The sequence below is a fragment of the Aaosphaeria arxii genome (genome assembly GCF_010015735.1).
Source record: "Aaosphaeria arxii CBS 175.79 unplaced genomic scaffold BU24scaffold_2, whole genome shotgun sequence".
Classification (NCBI taxonomy): domain Eukaryota; kingdom Fungi; phylum Ascomycota; class Dothideomycetes; order Pleosporales; genus Aaosphaeria; species Aaosphaeria arxii.
This window is the reverse complement of record NW_022983475.1, coordinates 4,432,187-4,451,010: the sequence shown is the minus strand read 5'-3', so window position 1 is coordinate 4,451,010 and position 18,824 is coordinate 4,432,187. Positions and strand designations below refer to the sequence as shown.

The window sequence follows — 18,824 nt, the reverse complement described above, 5'->3', positions numbered from 1 at the left end:
GCATATTTAACAACTTAAAGTGATTTCAAGTTGCGAAGCATGCATGTATGTCGCACAACATACGATACAGTCAGCTCTAAGCCTCTAATGCTCCCAGTACCTGTCATGATTCTATCCAAGAACTGTTCATCCTCTCCACGACCAAACACCTCCAGAAAAGCTAAGCCTGAAATTGCCTGCAGAAATCCAAGTCCTGTTCCTGCATTTATGACAATTATATCTAAAAGATCGACTGCTGTAAATCATTGCACTTGCAACGCCCACCGCATCTTGAACGGGACGATAAGCATCTCCTCCACAAGTAAGGTAAGGTAGCGTAGTGTAGTTTCTAATGTTTCCATGTTTCTCATTACGATGTTGCTCATTGGGATGTTCGTCATTGTGAGTTTCCATATTGTGGTATTATTCGTTGTGATATTCTTTATTATTAAATTCTTCATCATAATGCTGTTCGCTGTAATGTTCTTCGTTACGATGCTATTCGTTATGATGTCCCTCGCTGTGGTGTTCTTCAGGCGTGCCCAGCGTATGTTTTCCTTCCGTTTTTTCGAAACTGGTGGGGTTATCTGCGCCTGAGGTAGGTTCTCCTTGACGATCACTATGTTCTTTGGTTGGTTTTCCCCTACCCCTAATTTTCTCTTACAAGTCCCAGTAGCTAGCATTGATGTTTCTTTTGACAATTTCCTTTTATGTATTCATCTCACGTGGAAAATTTACAATCTACATTTCTCTTGCGATATGTCTTCGTTCAAATTTTCTCACTCATAATATTCATCATCATCAATCGTCGTCAACTTCTATGTGCGTGTGCTCAGGCTGACGAGTATTGCGAGCCTACTATCGGTTTCTGAGAAGCGAGGGCTAGTGGGCTCTGTGTCTGCAAAATTGCCGGGCTTTGAATCAAGCTCTCGGGATGCTTGGGTCAACCTCATATTGGGACTTTGGGTGCAAAGCACTGCCTTGGAGTCGTCATCTGAGGACTTGGGGTGCAAAACGCTGCTCTGGGTGTAGATATCCTTACTGCTCTGGGGCCAGATTACCCGCCCCACTTCTTTACACGGATCAGACAATTTCTGTGGTTTTGCCTTTCTCTGTGAATTTGCCTTTTTTTGCCCCGCCTGAGTCCAAACGACCCTCCCGTCCGTCAATACTACAGAGAATTCAACGAGGCGAATTTAATTTGTATAAACTCCTCCGTCAATGTATTGGTGTTTATTACTTCAGCATGTATTTCAACAAAAGAGGTTCACGGCATAACTTACGTCCAATGCGTTTCGGTCAGAAACAATTATTTGAGGAAAACCATTGATCGAATCTCTCGTAACTGTCACTCTGTCCGTCAACGTCCGGGCGTGATATCCATCGATGATTGTCCCAATGGCCTATCCCCGGAAAATAACTGAGAGCCGTTCGGGGGTGCTTCTTTTCTCATGCGCCCGGAACCTTTTGAGAAGTCTTCCTGCATCATCCTTCATTGTCTTGAGGTAGACTTCATATGTGTTCAGGATGTTGGTTATCCCTTCCTGGCGCATAGACAAAACGTTGAAAAGTCTGCTTAATTCAATTTTGTACGGAGCTGTTGAAATTCTGGCATGTACATTAGTTTAAGGCAATGTCTGCAATAGATAAATGCCTTTCCATCCCCATTTCTTTCGGTGCTTCGGAATATTGAATCTGAGGACTTAACTGTCATTGCGCATTCGCACATTTGCAGAGTTCACGCGCTATTGGCATTGAATCGATCGCCAATGACACCGCTTCTATTCCTGACATTGGGCTGATGCTGTTCGACTCTGCTTTCTACTGCATCTGGGTTTGATCCTGGGCTGGAACTTCTACCTTTGAGAAATGGAGATGTTACCTCAAGACCATCAGGTTAAAGTGGGCAGGGAAGTTGTGCGTGCATGATCCCACACCATGCATACCTGCATTGGGTGGACCACTCAAAATGCCTTCTCATTGAAGTTGGAGGGTCGGCTACATCTTGGCCGGTGCCAGGCTGTGCGGACATTAAACAGCCTCCCAGCAGTGGCAGCGAGAATCGGGTAGGCTGATTCGATTCCAGGAGGCTCTTCCCCTGGAAAGATGGAATTTTAATTACCTGCACTGCCCATTTCCATCTTTTCATGATTTCCTGTTTACATTGCGCAGGCGTATCTGCTAGTGTTAAGTAATCGTGTATTCTGAGCTGGATGCTCCAATGACGCTGCATTAACAATTAGCTGTATGGCCCATGTGAGCCTTCTCTACGATAACAAACATCACAAGGCTTAGACACTTCTGAGTATACCTCGTTTCTACTTGTAGGCTGCCATCAATGAAAGCCATTTCTGTACCGCGCAGCCATTTCAATCACATTTGATTGCTAGCCAAGTCAGTGGAGTAAAAGTCAACAAAATCAAACATAGTCATTCTGATCAAGAAGAGTATCTGATCATCTCAAAACCCTTCTCTTAATAGCGTACAAACTATTAGCTACAATATTGATCACCTGCGTTTACGAGGCATTCATGGTTTCCAATACAGATTTCGTGGCCAGTGGGACTCACACAGTTACTGGAATTTCATCATTACTGAGCATCAGTCGTGCGATTCTCAACTTCTTGGGGATGGCAATTGGCTTTGCAAGGATCATATGTGGTAATATTTTGTCGCACCATGGTGTGACTTGTACTCGTCGATGTCAAGGGGTCAAGTTGTTAAAGGTTGGACGAATGCAGTGCACCCGACATCAAAGCCCTCTGTCCACTTCAACATAGATGCTACTACTGAAGCAATACATCTCGAAAAAAAAAAAAGAAAGGTCTGTATTTTGCTTTGCGCTTGGCACACTAATGACATAGCCAAGCCTATAAAGAATGTTGGTGAAGTTTCCAACCTCCGACCTATCTCACTCGCTATCAACACCCACTAACAACACCACCATCTCTCACTCTCTCTTTGGGCATTATTCCAGCCAAACAACCTAGGAAAAAGGAAGAAAACTGGGCAAAAAAAGGAAAACAAAAACATACAACAGCAGGGATTCGCTGATGGTCACCCACTCAACTACTAGTCTGCCGGTACTATGCTTAAGTATGGCTGAGCGAACGGGAAGCCCTGTTTTCATAGTCCAATGGTCGTATGTGGAAGAAACGTGAAAACCCATCCATCATATTGCACAAAATACATTTGACAGTAGTAGTGAAAGGGTAATGATGGGAGGGAAGATAGCAGGTAACATGTAATGGCAGGGATACATGTGTCGTTATATGTTCGTCGTGTGATCGAGATTTACGCGCAAGGTTGCGATTGTGGCAGGTTGCGTACGGTTGCTTCCCACGGGTGAATGTTTGTGGTATTTCTTATCGAGGTTCGAGTTTTAAGATTAGACTCGGAATAGGTACCTTCCCAGGAAACACCGATATCACTAGGCCGTGCATGATTTATTTCAATAGGGAAAGTCAAAGTATTCTTGGAGAGAGCCACTTGGGCTGCACACTATCTCGCTACGTAGCTTGTTGGGTTACTATCAAAAAAACCAATTCGACTACAACTCCAAATGCGCACCATGCACCCGCCAGCGCTCTGGTTTTAATACTGTCTCTCGTGCAAACATAGCTGCTCCATATGCTGCCACATACGCTGGATCTATGCCGCTCATGATTTTTGCCCTTTCATTGCCCACCGCCTCGTATGTAATGTTTAGGAGTTCAGTGAAGGCTTCGCCAGGTGCATCTCCAAATCCAACAATAGCTCTAATATGTTCCGCTTTAAAGGGCCTGTAAAGGTGACCGCCTCCGGTCTTTATGAAGTTCTTGATGGAATCGGATAAGTGTGCACGGTACCTCTTCATTCCAAGGCTCTGCCTGATTTCAGCTTTTCATTTCGTTAAGAAAGAGGGGATGTTCGCGACTCACTTGACTTAGACGATCTCTACTTCCCTCTCCAAACGTTTCGAAATGCTGGCTACGGATGATTGGAAACAATTGATGCCTTACATCCACCGATGCGAGGTGAAGGTGGAGATAATCATGCTCGTACTCCACAACAAGAAGAAATTTGGGCAATAGATTGATTTTGGTACACTCGGAAGGTGAAAGACCAAGATTCTCACACTGGTCTAAATGGTATGCGTAACCTGCTGCACCAGCCACGTCCGTGACATGGTTAGGTCCTCCTGGAGCAAGGGCCGTGCCATTCGGAAAAAGCACGTCAATTGCCGCCCCCGATGACGAGTCGTCGAAGAGTGTTGGTAGAAGGAGTGCTCGATAAACCGGTTCATAACCTAGCGTTGCACTCAATTCTTTGCTGATGTTGTTGATGGCGTCACGTATTATGGGAAGGGCCGCATGTTCGTTTCGTGGAGATTGCTTCGATGGCTCTCTTGCGTAGTGCTGAATAACACCATCGAGATACGTCGTATACCCATGGCCAGGATTGAAAGGAAAGACTTCGACTTCGCCATTCTGTGTTGCCCTGGATGCAAATATTCTCGAAGGACCCAGTGTTATTGCGTATGGGAAACTCGAGTCCATCCGCTTGCAAAGAGACAGCAAGGGAAAATTAAGAAGAAGGAATCGCAGTAGGAGTTTGAGGTGAAACGACATTGCTACTCGATTGATTTTCTGTGTGTTGTGGAGATGGGTGAAAAGAGCGAACCAGTCTGCAAGGTTCCTTTATGGTGAAGGTGTAAGATACGCTAGTCCGGGTCGGGAGTGCACCACAAGTGCAGGTCACAGCATGCCCTCAAGATATTTCCGACAGATGGCAACATCGAACTGTAATACGTACTACTCATAGAGAGACGCTGGAAGTACAAGATTAGGCCTGGCGTTTGACGGTGTGGTTACCTAGGGCACTGGTGCAACGGAAGCGTTACTGAAGCGTTACAGCGTGCGAGGGCAAAGATACGTCTTGCAACGATTCAATGGCACACAGGAAATGACGGACATAAAGTGGTTTGTGAATCTTCGAAAAATGGCTAAAAGCCCAGCTACTGAGGTTCAACTTCCTTCTCTCGCCATCTCCTTGGACTGACAGCTTACCCTCTAAGCTGGTCCTTCGTTTCGATCCAGAATGTTTAGCACTTGGATCTTTTCCGCTTTGTTTGTATCACTGTTCGCAGTGGCAAGTCCAATTGGCCAATCACAACGTTCTCAAGCCAATGTCAGAGTGGGATATCATCTTGATGAGCTTGAGTATGCATTCAGAGGAATCTATTGGCGAGAAGCTTTCAGGCCCGATATTTGCGACGATAGACAACCACTTATGATCATAAACGCCTTCTACGGCGCCCAAAAAATGATGGAAAATGCAGTCAACCCGAGCACCGTACTAACTCGTAGCTACGCCTGGTCCCGTTATTTCGGGTTTCGGAATTACTGGCTACAATCTGACCAATACACTCAAAACCAATTTGAAGTACTTCAAAGTAAGATCTGATCCTTAGGCCCAGTGTTGCCTTTCCCTGACATCATGAATTGGTTCATTTCCTTTCTGACTTCTTTGCTTGCATAGAGAATATCGGTATTGCCCGCACAGTCGCAAAATATGGAATCCCGCCGTTTGAACCCGAGAATAGGGCATGGCTCTCATGCAGAATCGCCAAATATTCTCGGTTGTCATGTTCACGAAATTCGTAGGCCATGCCTCTTCTTTCTGTGTCACTCTTCTTAACATGTTCGTTCAAGGCCCGGGCTCACGACTCAACCTTGGCAGAGCGAGTGTATGTATCCACCCAACCTATTCACTTCTGCTAAATAGTCAAATATAGACCACAAGTACACAATTATATTCTGTCCTTACTTTTTCGATGGTCCCCTGAGATACTTGGAAGATCGGTCACAAAAGCAAAAGCCCTCTTCTGAAATTGCTTTCTTGGATACTTACGAGAGAGCCGTTGCCCATGAACTCATGCATGTCGATGACTTTGGGTATGAGGAACATAGTAAGCTATGTCAAAAATCTATCATGGATAAAGCTAAATTGCAACAGTTGGGGACCAGGTAGAAACTTTCAACGGCGATGGGCAGTGGCGTCACATCTACGGTGAAAGTAATTGTCGCGAGTATGCCCATATGAAATCACCAAAAGCTAATTTAGGTGTCGTTTTAAACGGTGAGTCAGCCATGAAACTCGTGCTGAACCGACTCTTCGCTACTACGTTACTAAGCCTGCGAAGCGGACAACTATTCCTGGTTCTTCCTGTATTACTATTACGAAATTTTATGGCATTGGAGAAGCCTAAGCCAAAGCAATATGTTGGAACCAGGGATACTCAACAGGACTGGAGATAACGAGAAAGAGAATCTTGCGGCGACGAACCTTCCCAAAAATGCAGGACATAATGAAGAGCTTTCGGAAAAGTGTCATCGTATGGATAAAGAGGATGAATTTGGAAATTCAACTTTTGCGTGTGAATACACAAGTCTTAACTTTACTGAACGGGTTTTCACCGCCGATACTCCGTTACTTTCAGAAGGTGGCTGTGACTTATCGTGAGTTCCTTTCCGTTGAAGGATACACCGTAGAAGTCTGTTCACTGACCTTTGCCAGACATGAGTGTCATACATCTTTAGACCAACTCGTCCATCCTAATTGCACTTGCAAATGTAACCGTGGCCGGCCAACCTCGCTCAGTGACGAAAGGTGCAAAGGATATGCTGGAGATCTTCCTGTATGGTCTGAGGCGGCTGATAGCTGAATAGCTACGTCAATGTAGCAGGTCGCAAAATAACGACATCAAATTGATACATGGTAGTATTTCTGAGTAGGTCCAATAGTCTAGACACAACAAATCACTCTTGTGGTCTACGCGTGCTGCAACATCCTCAAAGTGTGGCAGTTACTTGCATGCTTAATACATTCACTGCCCACATATTTCATTCTGCCTCATTTCTGAAATTTACTAGAAAGTCGTGACGAATGCCTTCAGGGCAACTACAACATTGTGTAAATGCGACCAGACAGTCTGTGATAGAAGGCATCTAATCAATGCACTAAGATTATGTTAAATCTTGAACCCTTTTACCCGCCGACCAAGTCATCCATATAAACCACACTATAATTTCCGGGTCTCTACTACGCCATTTGCACTGTCCCTACAAAAGAAGCTCAGCATGGAAAGGGTTGATTGTAATAATTGAGAAAGAATAAACTATTTAAGTGAAGATTATGTTACTCGAGTACATATTATACTGTCCCATTCAACATCAGTATATTCGAGTCAACATTACACTGTTCGAGTCAAACAACCAACAAACTAAGAAACGCTCGCCATGCATAGCCCCAGGATCGAAGTCAACAAGAAGAGGCAAATTATCTCGAACATATCAGTTTGTGCAGATATGCAGACGTATAACATCGATGATAAAGAAGCACAGTGGCTAATAGAGATAAAAGGCCATCACTATCCGTGGTTAACTATTACGCTCTATCCCATACGGAACCAACACATTGCAATAGATAATGGCCTCCGGTGCTACATACCACCTCTTATCATCCAATCGCAACAAGCTCACTTTCTCGGTCGGTCAAATGTCCATAAATGAAGCTCTACGATGTCACTTTGACAATATCTAGTACTGTACAGCATTTACCTCTCAGAAGAACACTTCATTACGCTACTGTCCCAAATCTAAAGGAAAGCATTTCATGATTTCAGCTGATGAACATGGAGAAATGCAAAGAAACAGCTCTGCCTCTTTCTGCCACACAAATCCAATCCGATCATAATTCCATCCTACCTAAACTCACTATAGGAAGCAAAACGCTAGGTACACACAGGAACGAATGTCCGTCACTATCACTACTACTTACCACGTGCAGAAAACTCACCATATCCTATCAATGTCGATCTCAATCCACTATCAGTAACACGCTAACCACTCTTTTCGCTCGAACTGCGTCTCAATCCAGACACGACCCTCCTTCATTAGGAAACACTCACATCTCCATCTCTCCTCTTTGCCGATCCTCTCCCCCATCCTCGCGCTAAAACACCGTATGGAAATAACCAAACATCACGGAAATACCCAAACAAGCAAAGCTAGAGAGGAAAGAGAAATCCCGTGCTCTTGGAAGTTGGGAGACGCCACGCCATGCGTTTTCGGGTCGGCGATCAAGAAAAGGTTATTCTAGTGACGGTAGTTAAGGTTTGGTAGCCATGCGGCGGCGTGGCTGCATTGCGTTTTTAGAGTCGTTTGGGGGGGAGAGAGGGGAAGGGATTGGCAGGTGTGGTGTTGGTTTGAGGTGGTGATCGGCATGGTGTGCTCGGGAGGAATTGCCGTGGAGAGTGGTGGATGTTGTGAGCTGCAATTGCGATGGAATTCATGTGAAAGATTGGGAGGGAGAGGTTTGCGAAATGTAGGTGGTGCTATTGATGCATTTTTGAGAGCACTTAGTGTTTTCTTTTTCCTTTGGGCATTTTGCTTGTGAATTGGGAGATGTTCCAGCCCACTGCATACGAAGAGAGGTCGGCCCGATCCGGAAATTGTAGAGCCGGTCCCTAGCTTAGCCCGACATATGTCGGAGGCTCATGTCTGTCTCTTTGCGGTCAGCATGGTCTGTGGTTATGGGAGTTACCGTTGAACTATCTCGAACTAAGTTGGCCGATCAATCCGCTCGGATAGTCCACGTAGGCTGCGGGTTGTTCCATGGACATCCGGCGAGTCTTGGTATAAGAGCTAAAGGCACGAGCTGCGTTCAAAAAAAAAGCAAATACACTTTATCCTTGAGCAAATATCAGACGACAGTCCATCACGCTATGGAGATGTCGTTATGGCATCGTTGTTCTAGACAATGCATGATTGCGGGGTGAGGTCTTCCTCATTTGAGAAAATGGAACTTTATCTTACTGTACGACGTACGACTAGAACGCTATCATTGCTCAGCTGTCGTTGCCCTATGGTATTGGCTATTGACATAGTCTTCTAGGGGTTCTCTTCGGCCGACACGACAGCATTATTGTCAATGTACGTGGTCTCCTGGACCCCTGGGTCTGTTACTATCCAGTTATCAACGCATGGTCGAGAACAGATTTGAGAATAGATATGCAAAGGCGATAACTCTTTAGGGTATCAATGCACCATGGGAACAAAAGGTTGGAAAGGTAGGGGGTATCAGGAACCGAGGCAATTAGGTTGGGCTTTGATAGCTACTGAAGTCCCAGTTCTGGAGATGATGTGTGATCATGCTTGACGGGAACGATACATGTTGATCGAGAACTATCTGAAAGAAAGTGGACCTGAACAGAAGTACAACTAGGGATAAACTTCTACAAACGACGATGTCCCCGTGTTGGATGTGAGAACAAGCATTGAAAAGGACATGCAGTCAGTTTGCATGTAGTGAGTTGGAGAGATTGTCAGTGACGTATTTCCCCGAATCAACGGAAACCAATGGAATGAGTCTTGGACGAGGAGCCGCTACAACAGTGTACCTTGCATGCACTGAATCTAGGGAAGTATACTGTGACACTGGTAGGAGTTGGACCTGGTTCTGGCCGATAGCCAACATAGATTCAATAATGGCAAGCATCTACTTCAACAACGTGCCGTCTTTCGATCGTAACAGCAATGGAGATTTTTGGTCCGGATCTTGTCCGCCCCTGAAGGGGTTTCTGAATACGTATGGCTCTAAACTTATCTCGTCTTGTTCCAACATCTAGCGATACAACGTCGCGATAGTATGGCCTGTTTCTTCAGTAGTGACTATAACATTAACTCTGATATTATGATACTTGCCCAATAACCACGAAACCAATTCGCACGCACTACGCAATGCTTCGGACATGATGGCAATGGTTACAAGTGAGGATAGATAAAAGTCGTTCGCAGCGGCAGTATGTAACCGCTTATACGGATTCGCTCGAGGTCCGCTCGTTCCAATACAAAACCCTCGCAACACGGGTTACTAACCACAAGTTACCATCACTAAGGTACGCGGACGCAGTACCTGAGCCCAACGACTTGGGCTATCTGAATGGATCGAATCCCTGTGACGTTACAGCCCGGGGGCGGGATATCGCCAATTGTTGCGAAAGTTGACGCTGGCGTACAATTGATGCGCTGAATGGCTGACGAATATATACAGAATCCCAGATATTGTTCCTGAAGCCTCTGTAAGTAATAACGTTGTATCAAGTTAACATAACCATTGAATCCCCTGATGAATGGGGGAATCATTGACCTGGGGTTACAAGGAGCAAGCATGACTTGGTTTTCAACGGCCCGGAGACCCCATGTGGTTAAAAGCCCGTACTTGCGGGTGAACCAATACCAGATTGGTACGGCCCCGGTCCCGAAAAGTCCAGTTTCAGACTGATGACGCCTGATCCATGAAACTCGTCCTACGAATTCCAGGTTTACCAAAAGTTGAACCCCTTGCACAACGGCTTTTTTGTTATCGGCAGCGTGCAGATAGCCCGCTTTTGTTTCAAACATTTTGCCCGCGGTCGGATGAGGGTGGTTCCGCGCCTGAGGTGGGATGATTACGATGGGGTTTTCCAATTCAATGGTCGTCCGTGGTCGCATCTAATGCCCGTTACGAGGCTCGCGATGATTGTGCTGTACATGGTTTTATCGTATCACACTGGCTTCCGGCGGACTCGCAATCCCAAGTTGAGTTTGGGTTGTCTTCATAGCGCCCTTGCTCCTAGATAACTCATTCGTATGGGCGGCATTATGCCAGATTTCTGCTGATGCAAGCTTTGTATTCTAGGCCATCTTAATTGTGCAATGGTATGTATGTAGGAGCGTTTGATCGAAGCAGGGAAGTGTTTGATGATCCCGCCAAGTCAGGGTTCGGCACTCCAGTACCATGAAACCATGTGAAATTGGTTCTTGTCGCAGCGTGGCATCTTGTATAAAATCGTAGTATCGACAATAAATACAAGAGACTTATCTATTCTACCACTCAGTAATAGCAGGATAGGAATATACATACCTTCGGAAGAGAGATTAGGGGCACATACTAGTGGCCGGCTCGTATTAGTTACCGATGTACTTGTAAATAGTTCGAGTCGCTTCTAGTAGCAGATGTGAGCACCGAGACTCCACTTTGACATTCTTTTGGACGTTATTTTCAACTCCAGGAAGAAACCGTTGCGACTTGCGAGGTACTTGCAGATGAAGAGCTTGAGCGATCACCGCACGAAGTCCAGGTAAGGAAGCATACTGCACCAATGTAGAGGTAAATTTTGCCATTGACGGTATGAGACAAATTGAAACACAGCCGTTATCATTCTGAAGGGATGATAGCGGATTGCCCCTTCGAATAACATTTTGCACTCAGAAGGATGCAATAACTGAGTTATTAAGAGTCCAGAATTTTGGCCATGGGACTGAAAGTCTTGTGCGTGGCTATTGGGCGATGGTTAGTATGTACACCCCCTTCGGTATTGGCAGTTCATTGGATGAATATATATTGCAGGATTTCTGCGTGCAAGTATAATCCAGGTCGACGGGGCCACCACAATGCATCTTGGGAAGAGACTTTCCGCGGAGCAGGAATGTCAAGGCGGTCACGAATTTCCTACAAGATGACATAGGACGGATGATGAATTGAAGAGCAAAACGAATGCACGTTGTGTTGGCTTCTCTCCAAAGCACAAGCCAGGCAAATGTGGTGGAATGAGGCACAGGTGATGCAAATCAATGCTGTGGCAAGCGGATGATGTGGAAAAGTCATGGTGGTCCAATCCCGAGATGAGGGGTGGTGGTGTTCCAAGCATATTCTGCACGTTTGCATGGTGCTATTCGGGCCAACCATGACGTCCGAAAGTCTACGAGGGAAAATAGGAAATTGTGGAGCAAAGTGTCCTGATGGGGAAGAGCGGCGACTGGCGTTTACCATCTGGATCTGGGGATATCTCGTGCAGGTGATTACGAGTATCTTCAACTCATCTGCGTCAGAACAACCAGATTGACATGTGTAATCGGGTCATTACAAGGGGCGACACTGCTACACTGCTTGTAGAAGTCGTCAGACGCTGAACTTGGTATATGCTCATCATCGCGTGTGACGGCAGCAGGAGAGCGAAAAGAAGACATACATAGTGGGGATCTTGTCGACCTCGTTCGGTGGTGTGCAGAGTTGGGTGCACGCGTGTAGATGAATGCAATATGGGAACGGAATTTGCATGGCTGTGATCCGCAAACGGGTCATTTGCTGGGTTAAATCGACCCGGGCAATGTGAGGTTGCGGCGTGACGCTGGTCGCTGCGACATCCCCGGCTGCTGATTGTAAGAAGCAACTGTGGGCAGGGGTCGGATAACTTCAACGGAGACAACACGGAGGATATGTGCATGTGCAGATGATTGTTGTATGTGTGTTCGAAAGCGGTGAAGTGGGTGTAATGTCGAGGCCATCCAAGTTATCACTTGATGCCTTATAATGGTCGCAGTCCGGAGTGGGAGAATTGGAGATCATGAGATGATGATGCTGATAGATTTAGGGAGAGCGGCAAGCTGGGCTCTAACACAGAGGATCCTATGATTCCTATCCATGTCTCCACCCACAACCGTCGTGGCCATCCCAGTTCTCCCCCATTTTCAACGCACAGACTGCCGCCGCGGCACCTTGGTTCTGGCGAGGGGACGGGTGAGGGACAGGGCCTGCTGGTGGCGTTCGCAGCGGGTAACTATTCGCAGGCCTTGCGACGCCCGGGGATGGCCCTCTTATCCGTTTCTGGGTCTTACTCCGCTCTGTCCATTCCAGTGGAAACTTTCCCTGCCAGCGGGCACACCAGGTGGCAGGGCCTCAGTTGCGAAATGCGAGGCGCACAGCGTGGCGTTGGTGTGCATAACTTTTCGACGCCGGTGCAGCGTCTTGGAACGAGGAGGACGGTCAGTGGGATCAATGCCTGTGAAGAGCTTCTTCCCTTGCAGACTCTTTCCTGCAGACGACAAAGGAAATCCAGTTGGAAGATGAGAGAGAGAGGGGAGAGGTATGCAGTGGAGCGTTCAATGGACCATTCCTCTGTAAATGCCGACGGGTAATATTGGTAGCAAAAACCCATTACCACCGTGACCATCAATCACTATGACCACAACCACCACCAACAGTAGTGCATGTATACATGTGTGTATGTACTGTATGTACACAGTACTGTACATACTCCGTACATACAGATGGGAGCAAAAGTGCAGTACATGGCCCGTACATACATATGATAGAGTACTTTTTTGGTGGTTATCGCCCGACTTGGCCCGCCACACGGACAGCACACGGCGTTGGCTTCCACCATCAGCAATGGTCGACGACCCCCCCGGGCCGGCCAGAGTGTGCTTAGCGACGACGCCTGCGCGTGGGTCGAACTTCCAAGGTGCGGTGCTGCACCGGTTTGCTGGGTAGCACCAGACTCCAGTAGCGGGTAGAGGTGGGTGGGTAAGTAGAGTAGAGTTAGAGTAGAGTAGCAGGTGGTCCAGCACCGACCTTGACACCTGCGACTCGCGAGCCATTATTGGGTATCATGGTCTGATGCCCCCAGTTGTTCCCTCTCTTGTGTCCTTTTGCCGTACATAACTCGCTCTTGGTCCCGCCCGCCGCTCACACACTGCGTGCGCACCGAGGCCCCTTCCGCCAGACAACACTCACAGGGAGCATCCCTCAACTCTTGCTATATCTTGCTGTTTCGAATATCGCTGCCGTCGAGGGCTCGATTGTTGTTGCCGTTGGGATTCATTTGGAGGAAAAGGATAAGATCGATCGTTGGTGTGCGCCTCGTTTGCCATCGCTCTCTTTTATTCTTACCCATACCGCGCCGTCGGTCGACCCGGAGTTTCGTCGCTGTCTCATCCAACACCAGCAACCACCACTACCACCACCCACAATACTCGTATCTCAGCACCGCTTTCCGGGGACCATTCTCACTGCATGCATGTCTGACCATTGACCTTTTCAATTCCTCAACTGCACTACCGTCTGCACACCGTCGACGTGTTGCTGGGTTCGGTCGCCCGTTTCTTGTTTTAACGCCGTTGGCCCCCCCGTCAATCGTCTTCCTCCCTCCTCCGATCCGACCAAACCAAACCAAACCAGATTCAGTCCAGTTCGAAGTTCGTTATGTCGACGCCCACGGGCTCGAGTGTTCCGGAGACAAAGGATGTGGACAGGCGCAGGAGCTTGGGGAAGTACGTGAAGAGGATGAGCAGCGTTTTCAAGAAGGAGAAGTCGCCCAAGAGCGTCACCAGCGAGGGTGCACCTGCCTCTTCCTCCAAGGCGGCGCAAGCGCAGGATGTTGACATCAAGGAGGAGGAAACAACCACGACCCAACCGTACGTTCAACATCTCCCCGTTCCTTAATTCTTTTCAAACTGTCCTGTTCTATCAATCAGTGCGACTACCTACACATTGGCATCTCCACATCCATCTATACAGATCTCGTCGCAAACTAACGCTTATCCAGTGCCCCCGCCGCTGCCATCGCAACCACCACGCCTACGCCCGCGCCCGCAACCGTTGCTGCGACTCCGTCAACCAAAGTCCCTCCTCCAGGCGCAACTACTCAGCAATTGAACCGAAGCGCTCTCCAGCAGGAGCGTGCCCGCGCCCTCTTCGCCAAATACGGCCTGACCCTCGAATCGCACGAATGGATCTCCGCCCCCGCTCAACCTACCCAGGTCCAACGTGTCGAGAAGCCCATCCGCATGCGAGTCCACCGTACCTGCCACCACTGCGAGACAACCTTTGGGCCCGATAAGATCTGCTCCAAGTGCGAGCACAAACGCTGCAAGAGGTGCCCTCGCTATCCTAAGCAGAAGTCCCCACTCGAGAAGGGTAAAGAGAAGGAGGCTGCCGAGAAGCCAAAGAAGAAAAAGAAGCTGTTGACGGTTACCACAAAGTCAGGCGAGGAGAGGGTCTACCAGCCTATCAAGCAGCGTGTGCGTCGGTCCTGCCACAGGTGCCAAGGGCTGTTTATTCCGCCCACGGCTACCGTCTGCGAAGGCTGTCGCCACATACGCTGCACGAAGTGTCCAAGGGAGCCTGCGAAGCTCGACAAATGGCCCAACGGGTACCCCGGTGACGTGGAGCCGGAGAGCGAGACGGAAGTGGAACGCGAGCATGAACTCGAATTAGCAATGGCACGACGCATATGGAGGAAGCCTAGAACAAGAGTCCGGTGGGAATGTGACAATTGTCAGAGTCAATTCATAGAGGGGTCACCGCAGTGTCCAGGGTGTGGGCATGAGCGGTGCGAGAAGTGTGTCAGGAAACCGTATGTATCACTCGGTCCATGTCGGAGCAACGTTGACTAACATCGCTAGGCTCAAGCGTGTCAAAAAGGAGATATCCTTCGATCCGGAAGTCATACGCCAGGTCGAAGCGAAGCTCAAAGCCCTTGCAGTCGAAGATGACACGGCAACGTCGAGCGCCGAGGCTACGTAGACCATACTCTACGCGTATAATAATCTCCTAATGAGTAAAGACGACGAGTGACGATGGCTCAGCGCTCTTTACAATACGGGCGATTGCCTTCTTTTCGATTTTATATTTTACCTTACCACCCATTCTTTCATCGAACCGCTAGGACCATTCATGGACATATGCTGGGACGCTTTCAAAACGGGGGTTTGTCTGAACATCACTTGATCAATAAGAGTATCTTAATCAGGTTGGCATGAACACGATCAAGCACATTAGCCAACAGTATTACAAGTAATCGCTTCAAGCATACCAACGGACCTGCCTCCTTTCTGAGGGGGCTGGGTACCATTACCTTCTTCATCATACTATCTCTCCATCAAGTCTTTTGCGTAAAAAGTCGTGCTTATCCACAACCTAGCTGAAGAAACTAATGTACTAGCAATCTCACAATCAGCCCGCGCAATCCACACGCGCCCTCTACCGCACACGGAAATTCCCTCACTCTGTCCAATGCCTCCCTCTGACCAAAAAAGCCTATGGTTTCCGATCAGTCCACTTTGCCTCAGTTTGTACTACCATCTAACCGGGCACCCGACCATCTGGCCGTCAGTGTAACCCCGCCACGGCCACAGAACTGTCTGAAACGTCAAAACTCCACCTCCCATCCTGCTAACCACCTGTCCTTGTCTTCTGCCTCCCCATCAACCCCCATTTTCTCTCATCAACCTTGCACAAAAGTGACAAAACCCACCGCGTTGGGCCCTGGGTACCAGTCCCCATCCTTCAATGCCACGATCACCCCTACAAAACCGCACATCCAGCCCTTCACACCGGGTCTCTACTTCGCCAATCGTGAAAATCATCGTACATATGACCGAACAAGCGGACGAGATCACGCACCGTCATCACCCATCTCATCAGCCGAAGCGGTAATCGAACCCCCCCTTCCCCAAAAGCAAGCCCCGAGTGAAAAATCGTTGGGACCAGGACTGGAAAACCCGCCAGCGCTATACATGCAGTGCGACGTGCGGTTGTCGACAAGCGCTCCGTAGACATTTTCCCTCTCGTCGCGATGATGCAAAGGCAGACAGACTCCCTCCTCCTGCTCTGCGTTGTCCTCTCGTACGATCTTGGGCTCTCAAGTCTTCTGCAGTGGCTGCACTGCGCAATGGCGTGACTGGTTACACCGTGGCGTTTATCCCTCTCCCTAAGGGCGTCCGTACGGGGTATGTTAAACCGCCATATTCAATGATGATAGGGAAGCCCTCTGGGTGTCTACGGCGTTTTGGAGAAGCGTGGTGCGATGCTGTGTGATGTGTGTTACACATTTGCACGCACTGCCTGTGGAACATAGAGCTGGGAAAAGCGACTTATACAATCGGATGTTGAGGTCGCTCGCGTGGTGGCGGGCTTGAATCCACAATGCAACCAAAGGCTTGCCGCATAGTCGATCAGGCTGTTAGGTGGGTATGTAACGGTGACTTTGGCTTTGTGACAGGACGTGAACTCAAAGGATTCTTGGTAGATGGAAGAAAGGAGTTTCTGCGCTGTAGTGCGTGATGTCTTGAGTTTCTTTTTGATGTTGTGAGGTCGAGAGGAAGGTATACCCGCATTAGGAAAAAATCCATGAGCATTGTTGTACAGACAGACTACAGCTGAGAGAGAGCCCATCGAAACAACACCTCCCACTCCCTACTCTTCAGACAGTCTCTCTCATGAAAGGAAAATAAAATTTCTTTCCCGAATTGTATACAAAACGCATTTGATGTTGGCTAGTACCACCATCTCAACACTTCGCCTACATCCCGCCCATCAAAACGCATAACATTCCCCTCCAAAAACAGATCCCTCGTGCGCGTGGCGAAGACAAGCACACCGGACCCGACAACCAGGTCCAAAGCATCGTGGGTCTGGTCTTCACGATGGTTGTTTAATGCATTGTATTGCCTACACCTACACGCATTGACGCCCCTCTCTATGACATTTGCTCTCCAAGTCTCTGTGCCCTGTGTGTTGCGGTGTATAGGGAAATGCAGTGGAAGGGAAAGTCTAGTCGTGCCTTTGTTACAGGGGAGGGGGGTGGGTGTTCATGCGTTCCGACAGATTGGAATCTGGAAGCATGGAAAGTTTCTTTCCAGAAGACTTGCGCACCACCTTTGTCGTTTTCTCGTGAGAAAGATTGCTGCAAATGCGTGCGTCTATAACTCGTAACTACAATTCGAACATCCCCGAGAAAATCGAGGACGCGTAACTCTGCAGCGGACAGATTAAGGTAGCATTGTGATGGACAAGTGCCCCGTAGCTCTGCCTCCTCACCCTTGGTATTGGAACCCTTAGTTGGCTTTTGTTAAGGTCCACTTCTGTGCTGTGCTTGTTCGCAGTGGAGTTGGAGCAATTACATAAGGACATACAATACAGCGTAGGTTCCACTATTCATTTGACGTGTACCTGTAGAACCAACACTGCGGGAGACGATCCAATTCGTAGGTTTTGCTCGTGGGGATGTTGGGAGTTCCGGAAGGTCTCCCTTCCGATGCAGTTCAATGTATGTAGGTAAGACGAACACATTCCTTCCAACTCGCATGCTGTGTTGTAAATTGTGAAATTGTACATACATGCTCCTATGACTGTGATCTAGGTAAGACAATCCATACCTAGGTATGTTAATAGCAGAACCTGCAATATTAGTTCCCGGGATAGGGGAAAGGAAATTGTGGGTATTAGGCGCAAGCGAGGCCCATTCGGCCCCCCATAACCCAAAACGCAAGGCTGAAGCTACCTGGCTGGATTCTCGCCATGTTGAGATCTAGATCTTCCTGCTGTCTCTCATTCTTTCCATTGGAAAACCTTCTTTCGGATGGAGCAGGGAGAGCGCTCTTTCGCGATGTTTCACGACGTCTCGTATGCCTGGCCGGATTGGGTGGAGCGGGCTAGGATCTAGTTCCTCGTCTAGGCAATATAGATTGTATCTTCGCGTTGCGAGTCTCTCGATTAGAAGAATCGATGAGGCCATCGTGAGCGCTTTTGGTAAAGGGACGACGAGAATGGCAGGTTGCCGATATCGTGATGACAGCCTCGATGATTCGAGCGTGCATATTATTTCCTGGTGGCTTGCATCCTCCATGAACCGTGACTCGATAGTCGACACTTTGCATTCTCCTCCCCCAATTTCGAAAGTCTATTTTGTCTCGAAATCGCGCCAGCTGAAACCAATCAAATGCTTCCGCTTGGTTAAATTGTACGGAGGTTAACCCCCAAATCGACCAATGGCATTGGCCACCCATATTTCCTTTTCTGCTTCGTGTTCTCGACCTCCAGCTCGTAGCTCGTAGGGAGAGCCAGCACTGCGCTTCGTTGCTTCCGAAAACCATCGTGCCACCGCTCAACTTCGGCTTCGGCTTCCTACCGATGGTTGAATATGGGACGTGAGGCGAGCTTGGATCATTGATCAATTTTCCCCCTTCCCTGCTCTGCTC

The 18,824-nt window shown here is 48.1% G+C and overlaps 6 protein-coding genes across 6 annotated transcripts; 3 read left to right on the top strand and 3 right to left on the bottom strand.

Annotated features, from left to right (window-relative positions):
• Positions 1-3,514: 3,514 nt before the first annotated feature.
• Positions 3,515-4,614, bottom strand: BU24DRAFT_477241 (uncharacterized protein). Its single transcript, XM_033532969.1, has 2 exons — positions 3,900-4,614; positions 3,515-3,844 (listed from the first exon to the last, which is right to left on the bottom strand). The coding sequence occupies exons 1-2, from the start codon at positions 4,587-4,589 to the stop codon at positions 3,530-3,532; spliced, it is 1,005 nt and encodes a 334-aa protein (XP_033388440.1). The 5' UTR covers positions 4,590-4,614; the 3' UTR covers positions 3,515-3,529.
• A 444-nt stretch (positions 4,615-5,058) lies between these two features.
• On the top strand, positions 5,059-6,685 carry BU24DRAFT_406692 (uncharacterized protein; the record flags this gene model as incomplete). Its single annotated transcript, XM_033525775.1, has 6 exons — positions 5,059-5,413; positions 5,673-5,707; positions 5,746-5,929; positions 5,977-6,099; positions 6,155-6,479; positions 6,538-6,685. The coding sequence occupies 6 exons, from the start codon at positions 5,059-5,061 to the stop codon at positions 6,683-6,685; spliced, it is 1,170 nt and encodes a 389-aa protein (XP_033388439.1).
• Positions 6,686-9,782: 3,097 nt separating this feature from the next.
• On the bottom strand, positions 9,783-10,888 carry BU24DRAFT_133447 (uncharacterized protein). Its single transcript, XM_033521040.1, has one exon. It carries the CDS (start codon positions 10,512-10,514, stop codon positions 9,915-9,917), a length of 600 nt encoding a protein of 199 aa, XP_033388438.1. The 5' UTR covers positions 10,515-10,888; the 3' UTR covers positions 9,783-9,914.
• A 1,493-nt stretch (positions 10,889-12,381) lies between these two features.
• BU24DRAFT_133450 (uncharacterized protein) lies at positions 12,382-13,183 on the top strand. The gene has a single exon (XM_033521041.1). The coding sequence runs from the start codon at positions 12,474-12,476 to the stop codon at positions 12,978-12,980; it is 507 nt and encodes a 168-aa protein (XP_033388437.1). The 5' UTR covers positions 12,382-12,473; the 3' UTR covers positions 12,981-13,183.
• Positions 13,184-14,046: 863 nt separating this feature from the next.
• On the top strand, positions 14,047-15,369 carry BU24DRAFT_340702 (uncharacterized protein; the record flags this gene model as incomplete). Its single annotated transcript, XM_033523239.1, has 3 exons — positions 14,047-14,258; positions 14,390-15,199; positions 15,249-15,369. The coding sequence occupies 3 exons, from the start codon at positions 14,047-14,049 to the stop codon at positions 15,367-15,369; spliced, it is 1,143 nt and encodes a 380-aa protein (XP_033388436.1).
• Positions 15,370-16,534: 1,165 nt separating this feature from the next.
• BU24DRAFT_133413 (uncharacterized protein) lies at positions 16,535-17,171 on the bottom strand. The gene has a single exon (XM_033521039.1). The coding sequence runs from the start codon at positions 17,017-17,019 to the stop codon at positions 16,669-16,671; it is 351 nt and encodes a 116-aa protein (XP_033388435.1). The 5' UTR covers positions 17,020-17,171; the 3' UTR covers positions 16,535-16,668.
• Positions 17,172-18,824: the final 1,653 nt, after the last annotated feature.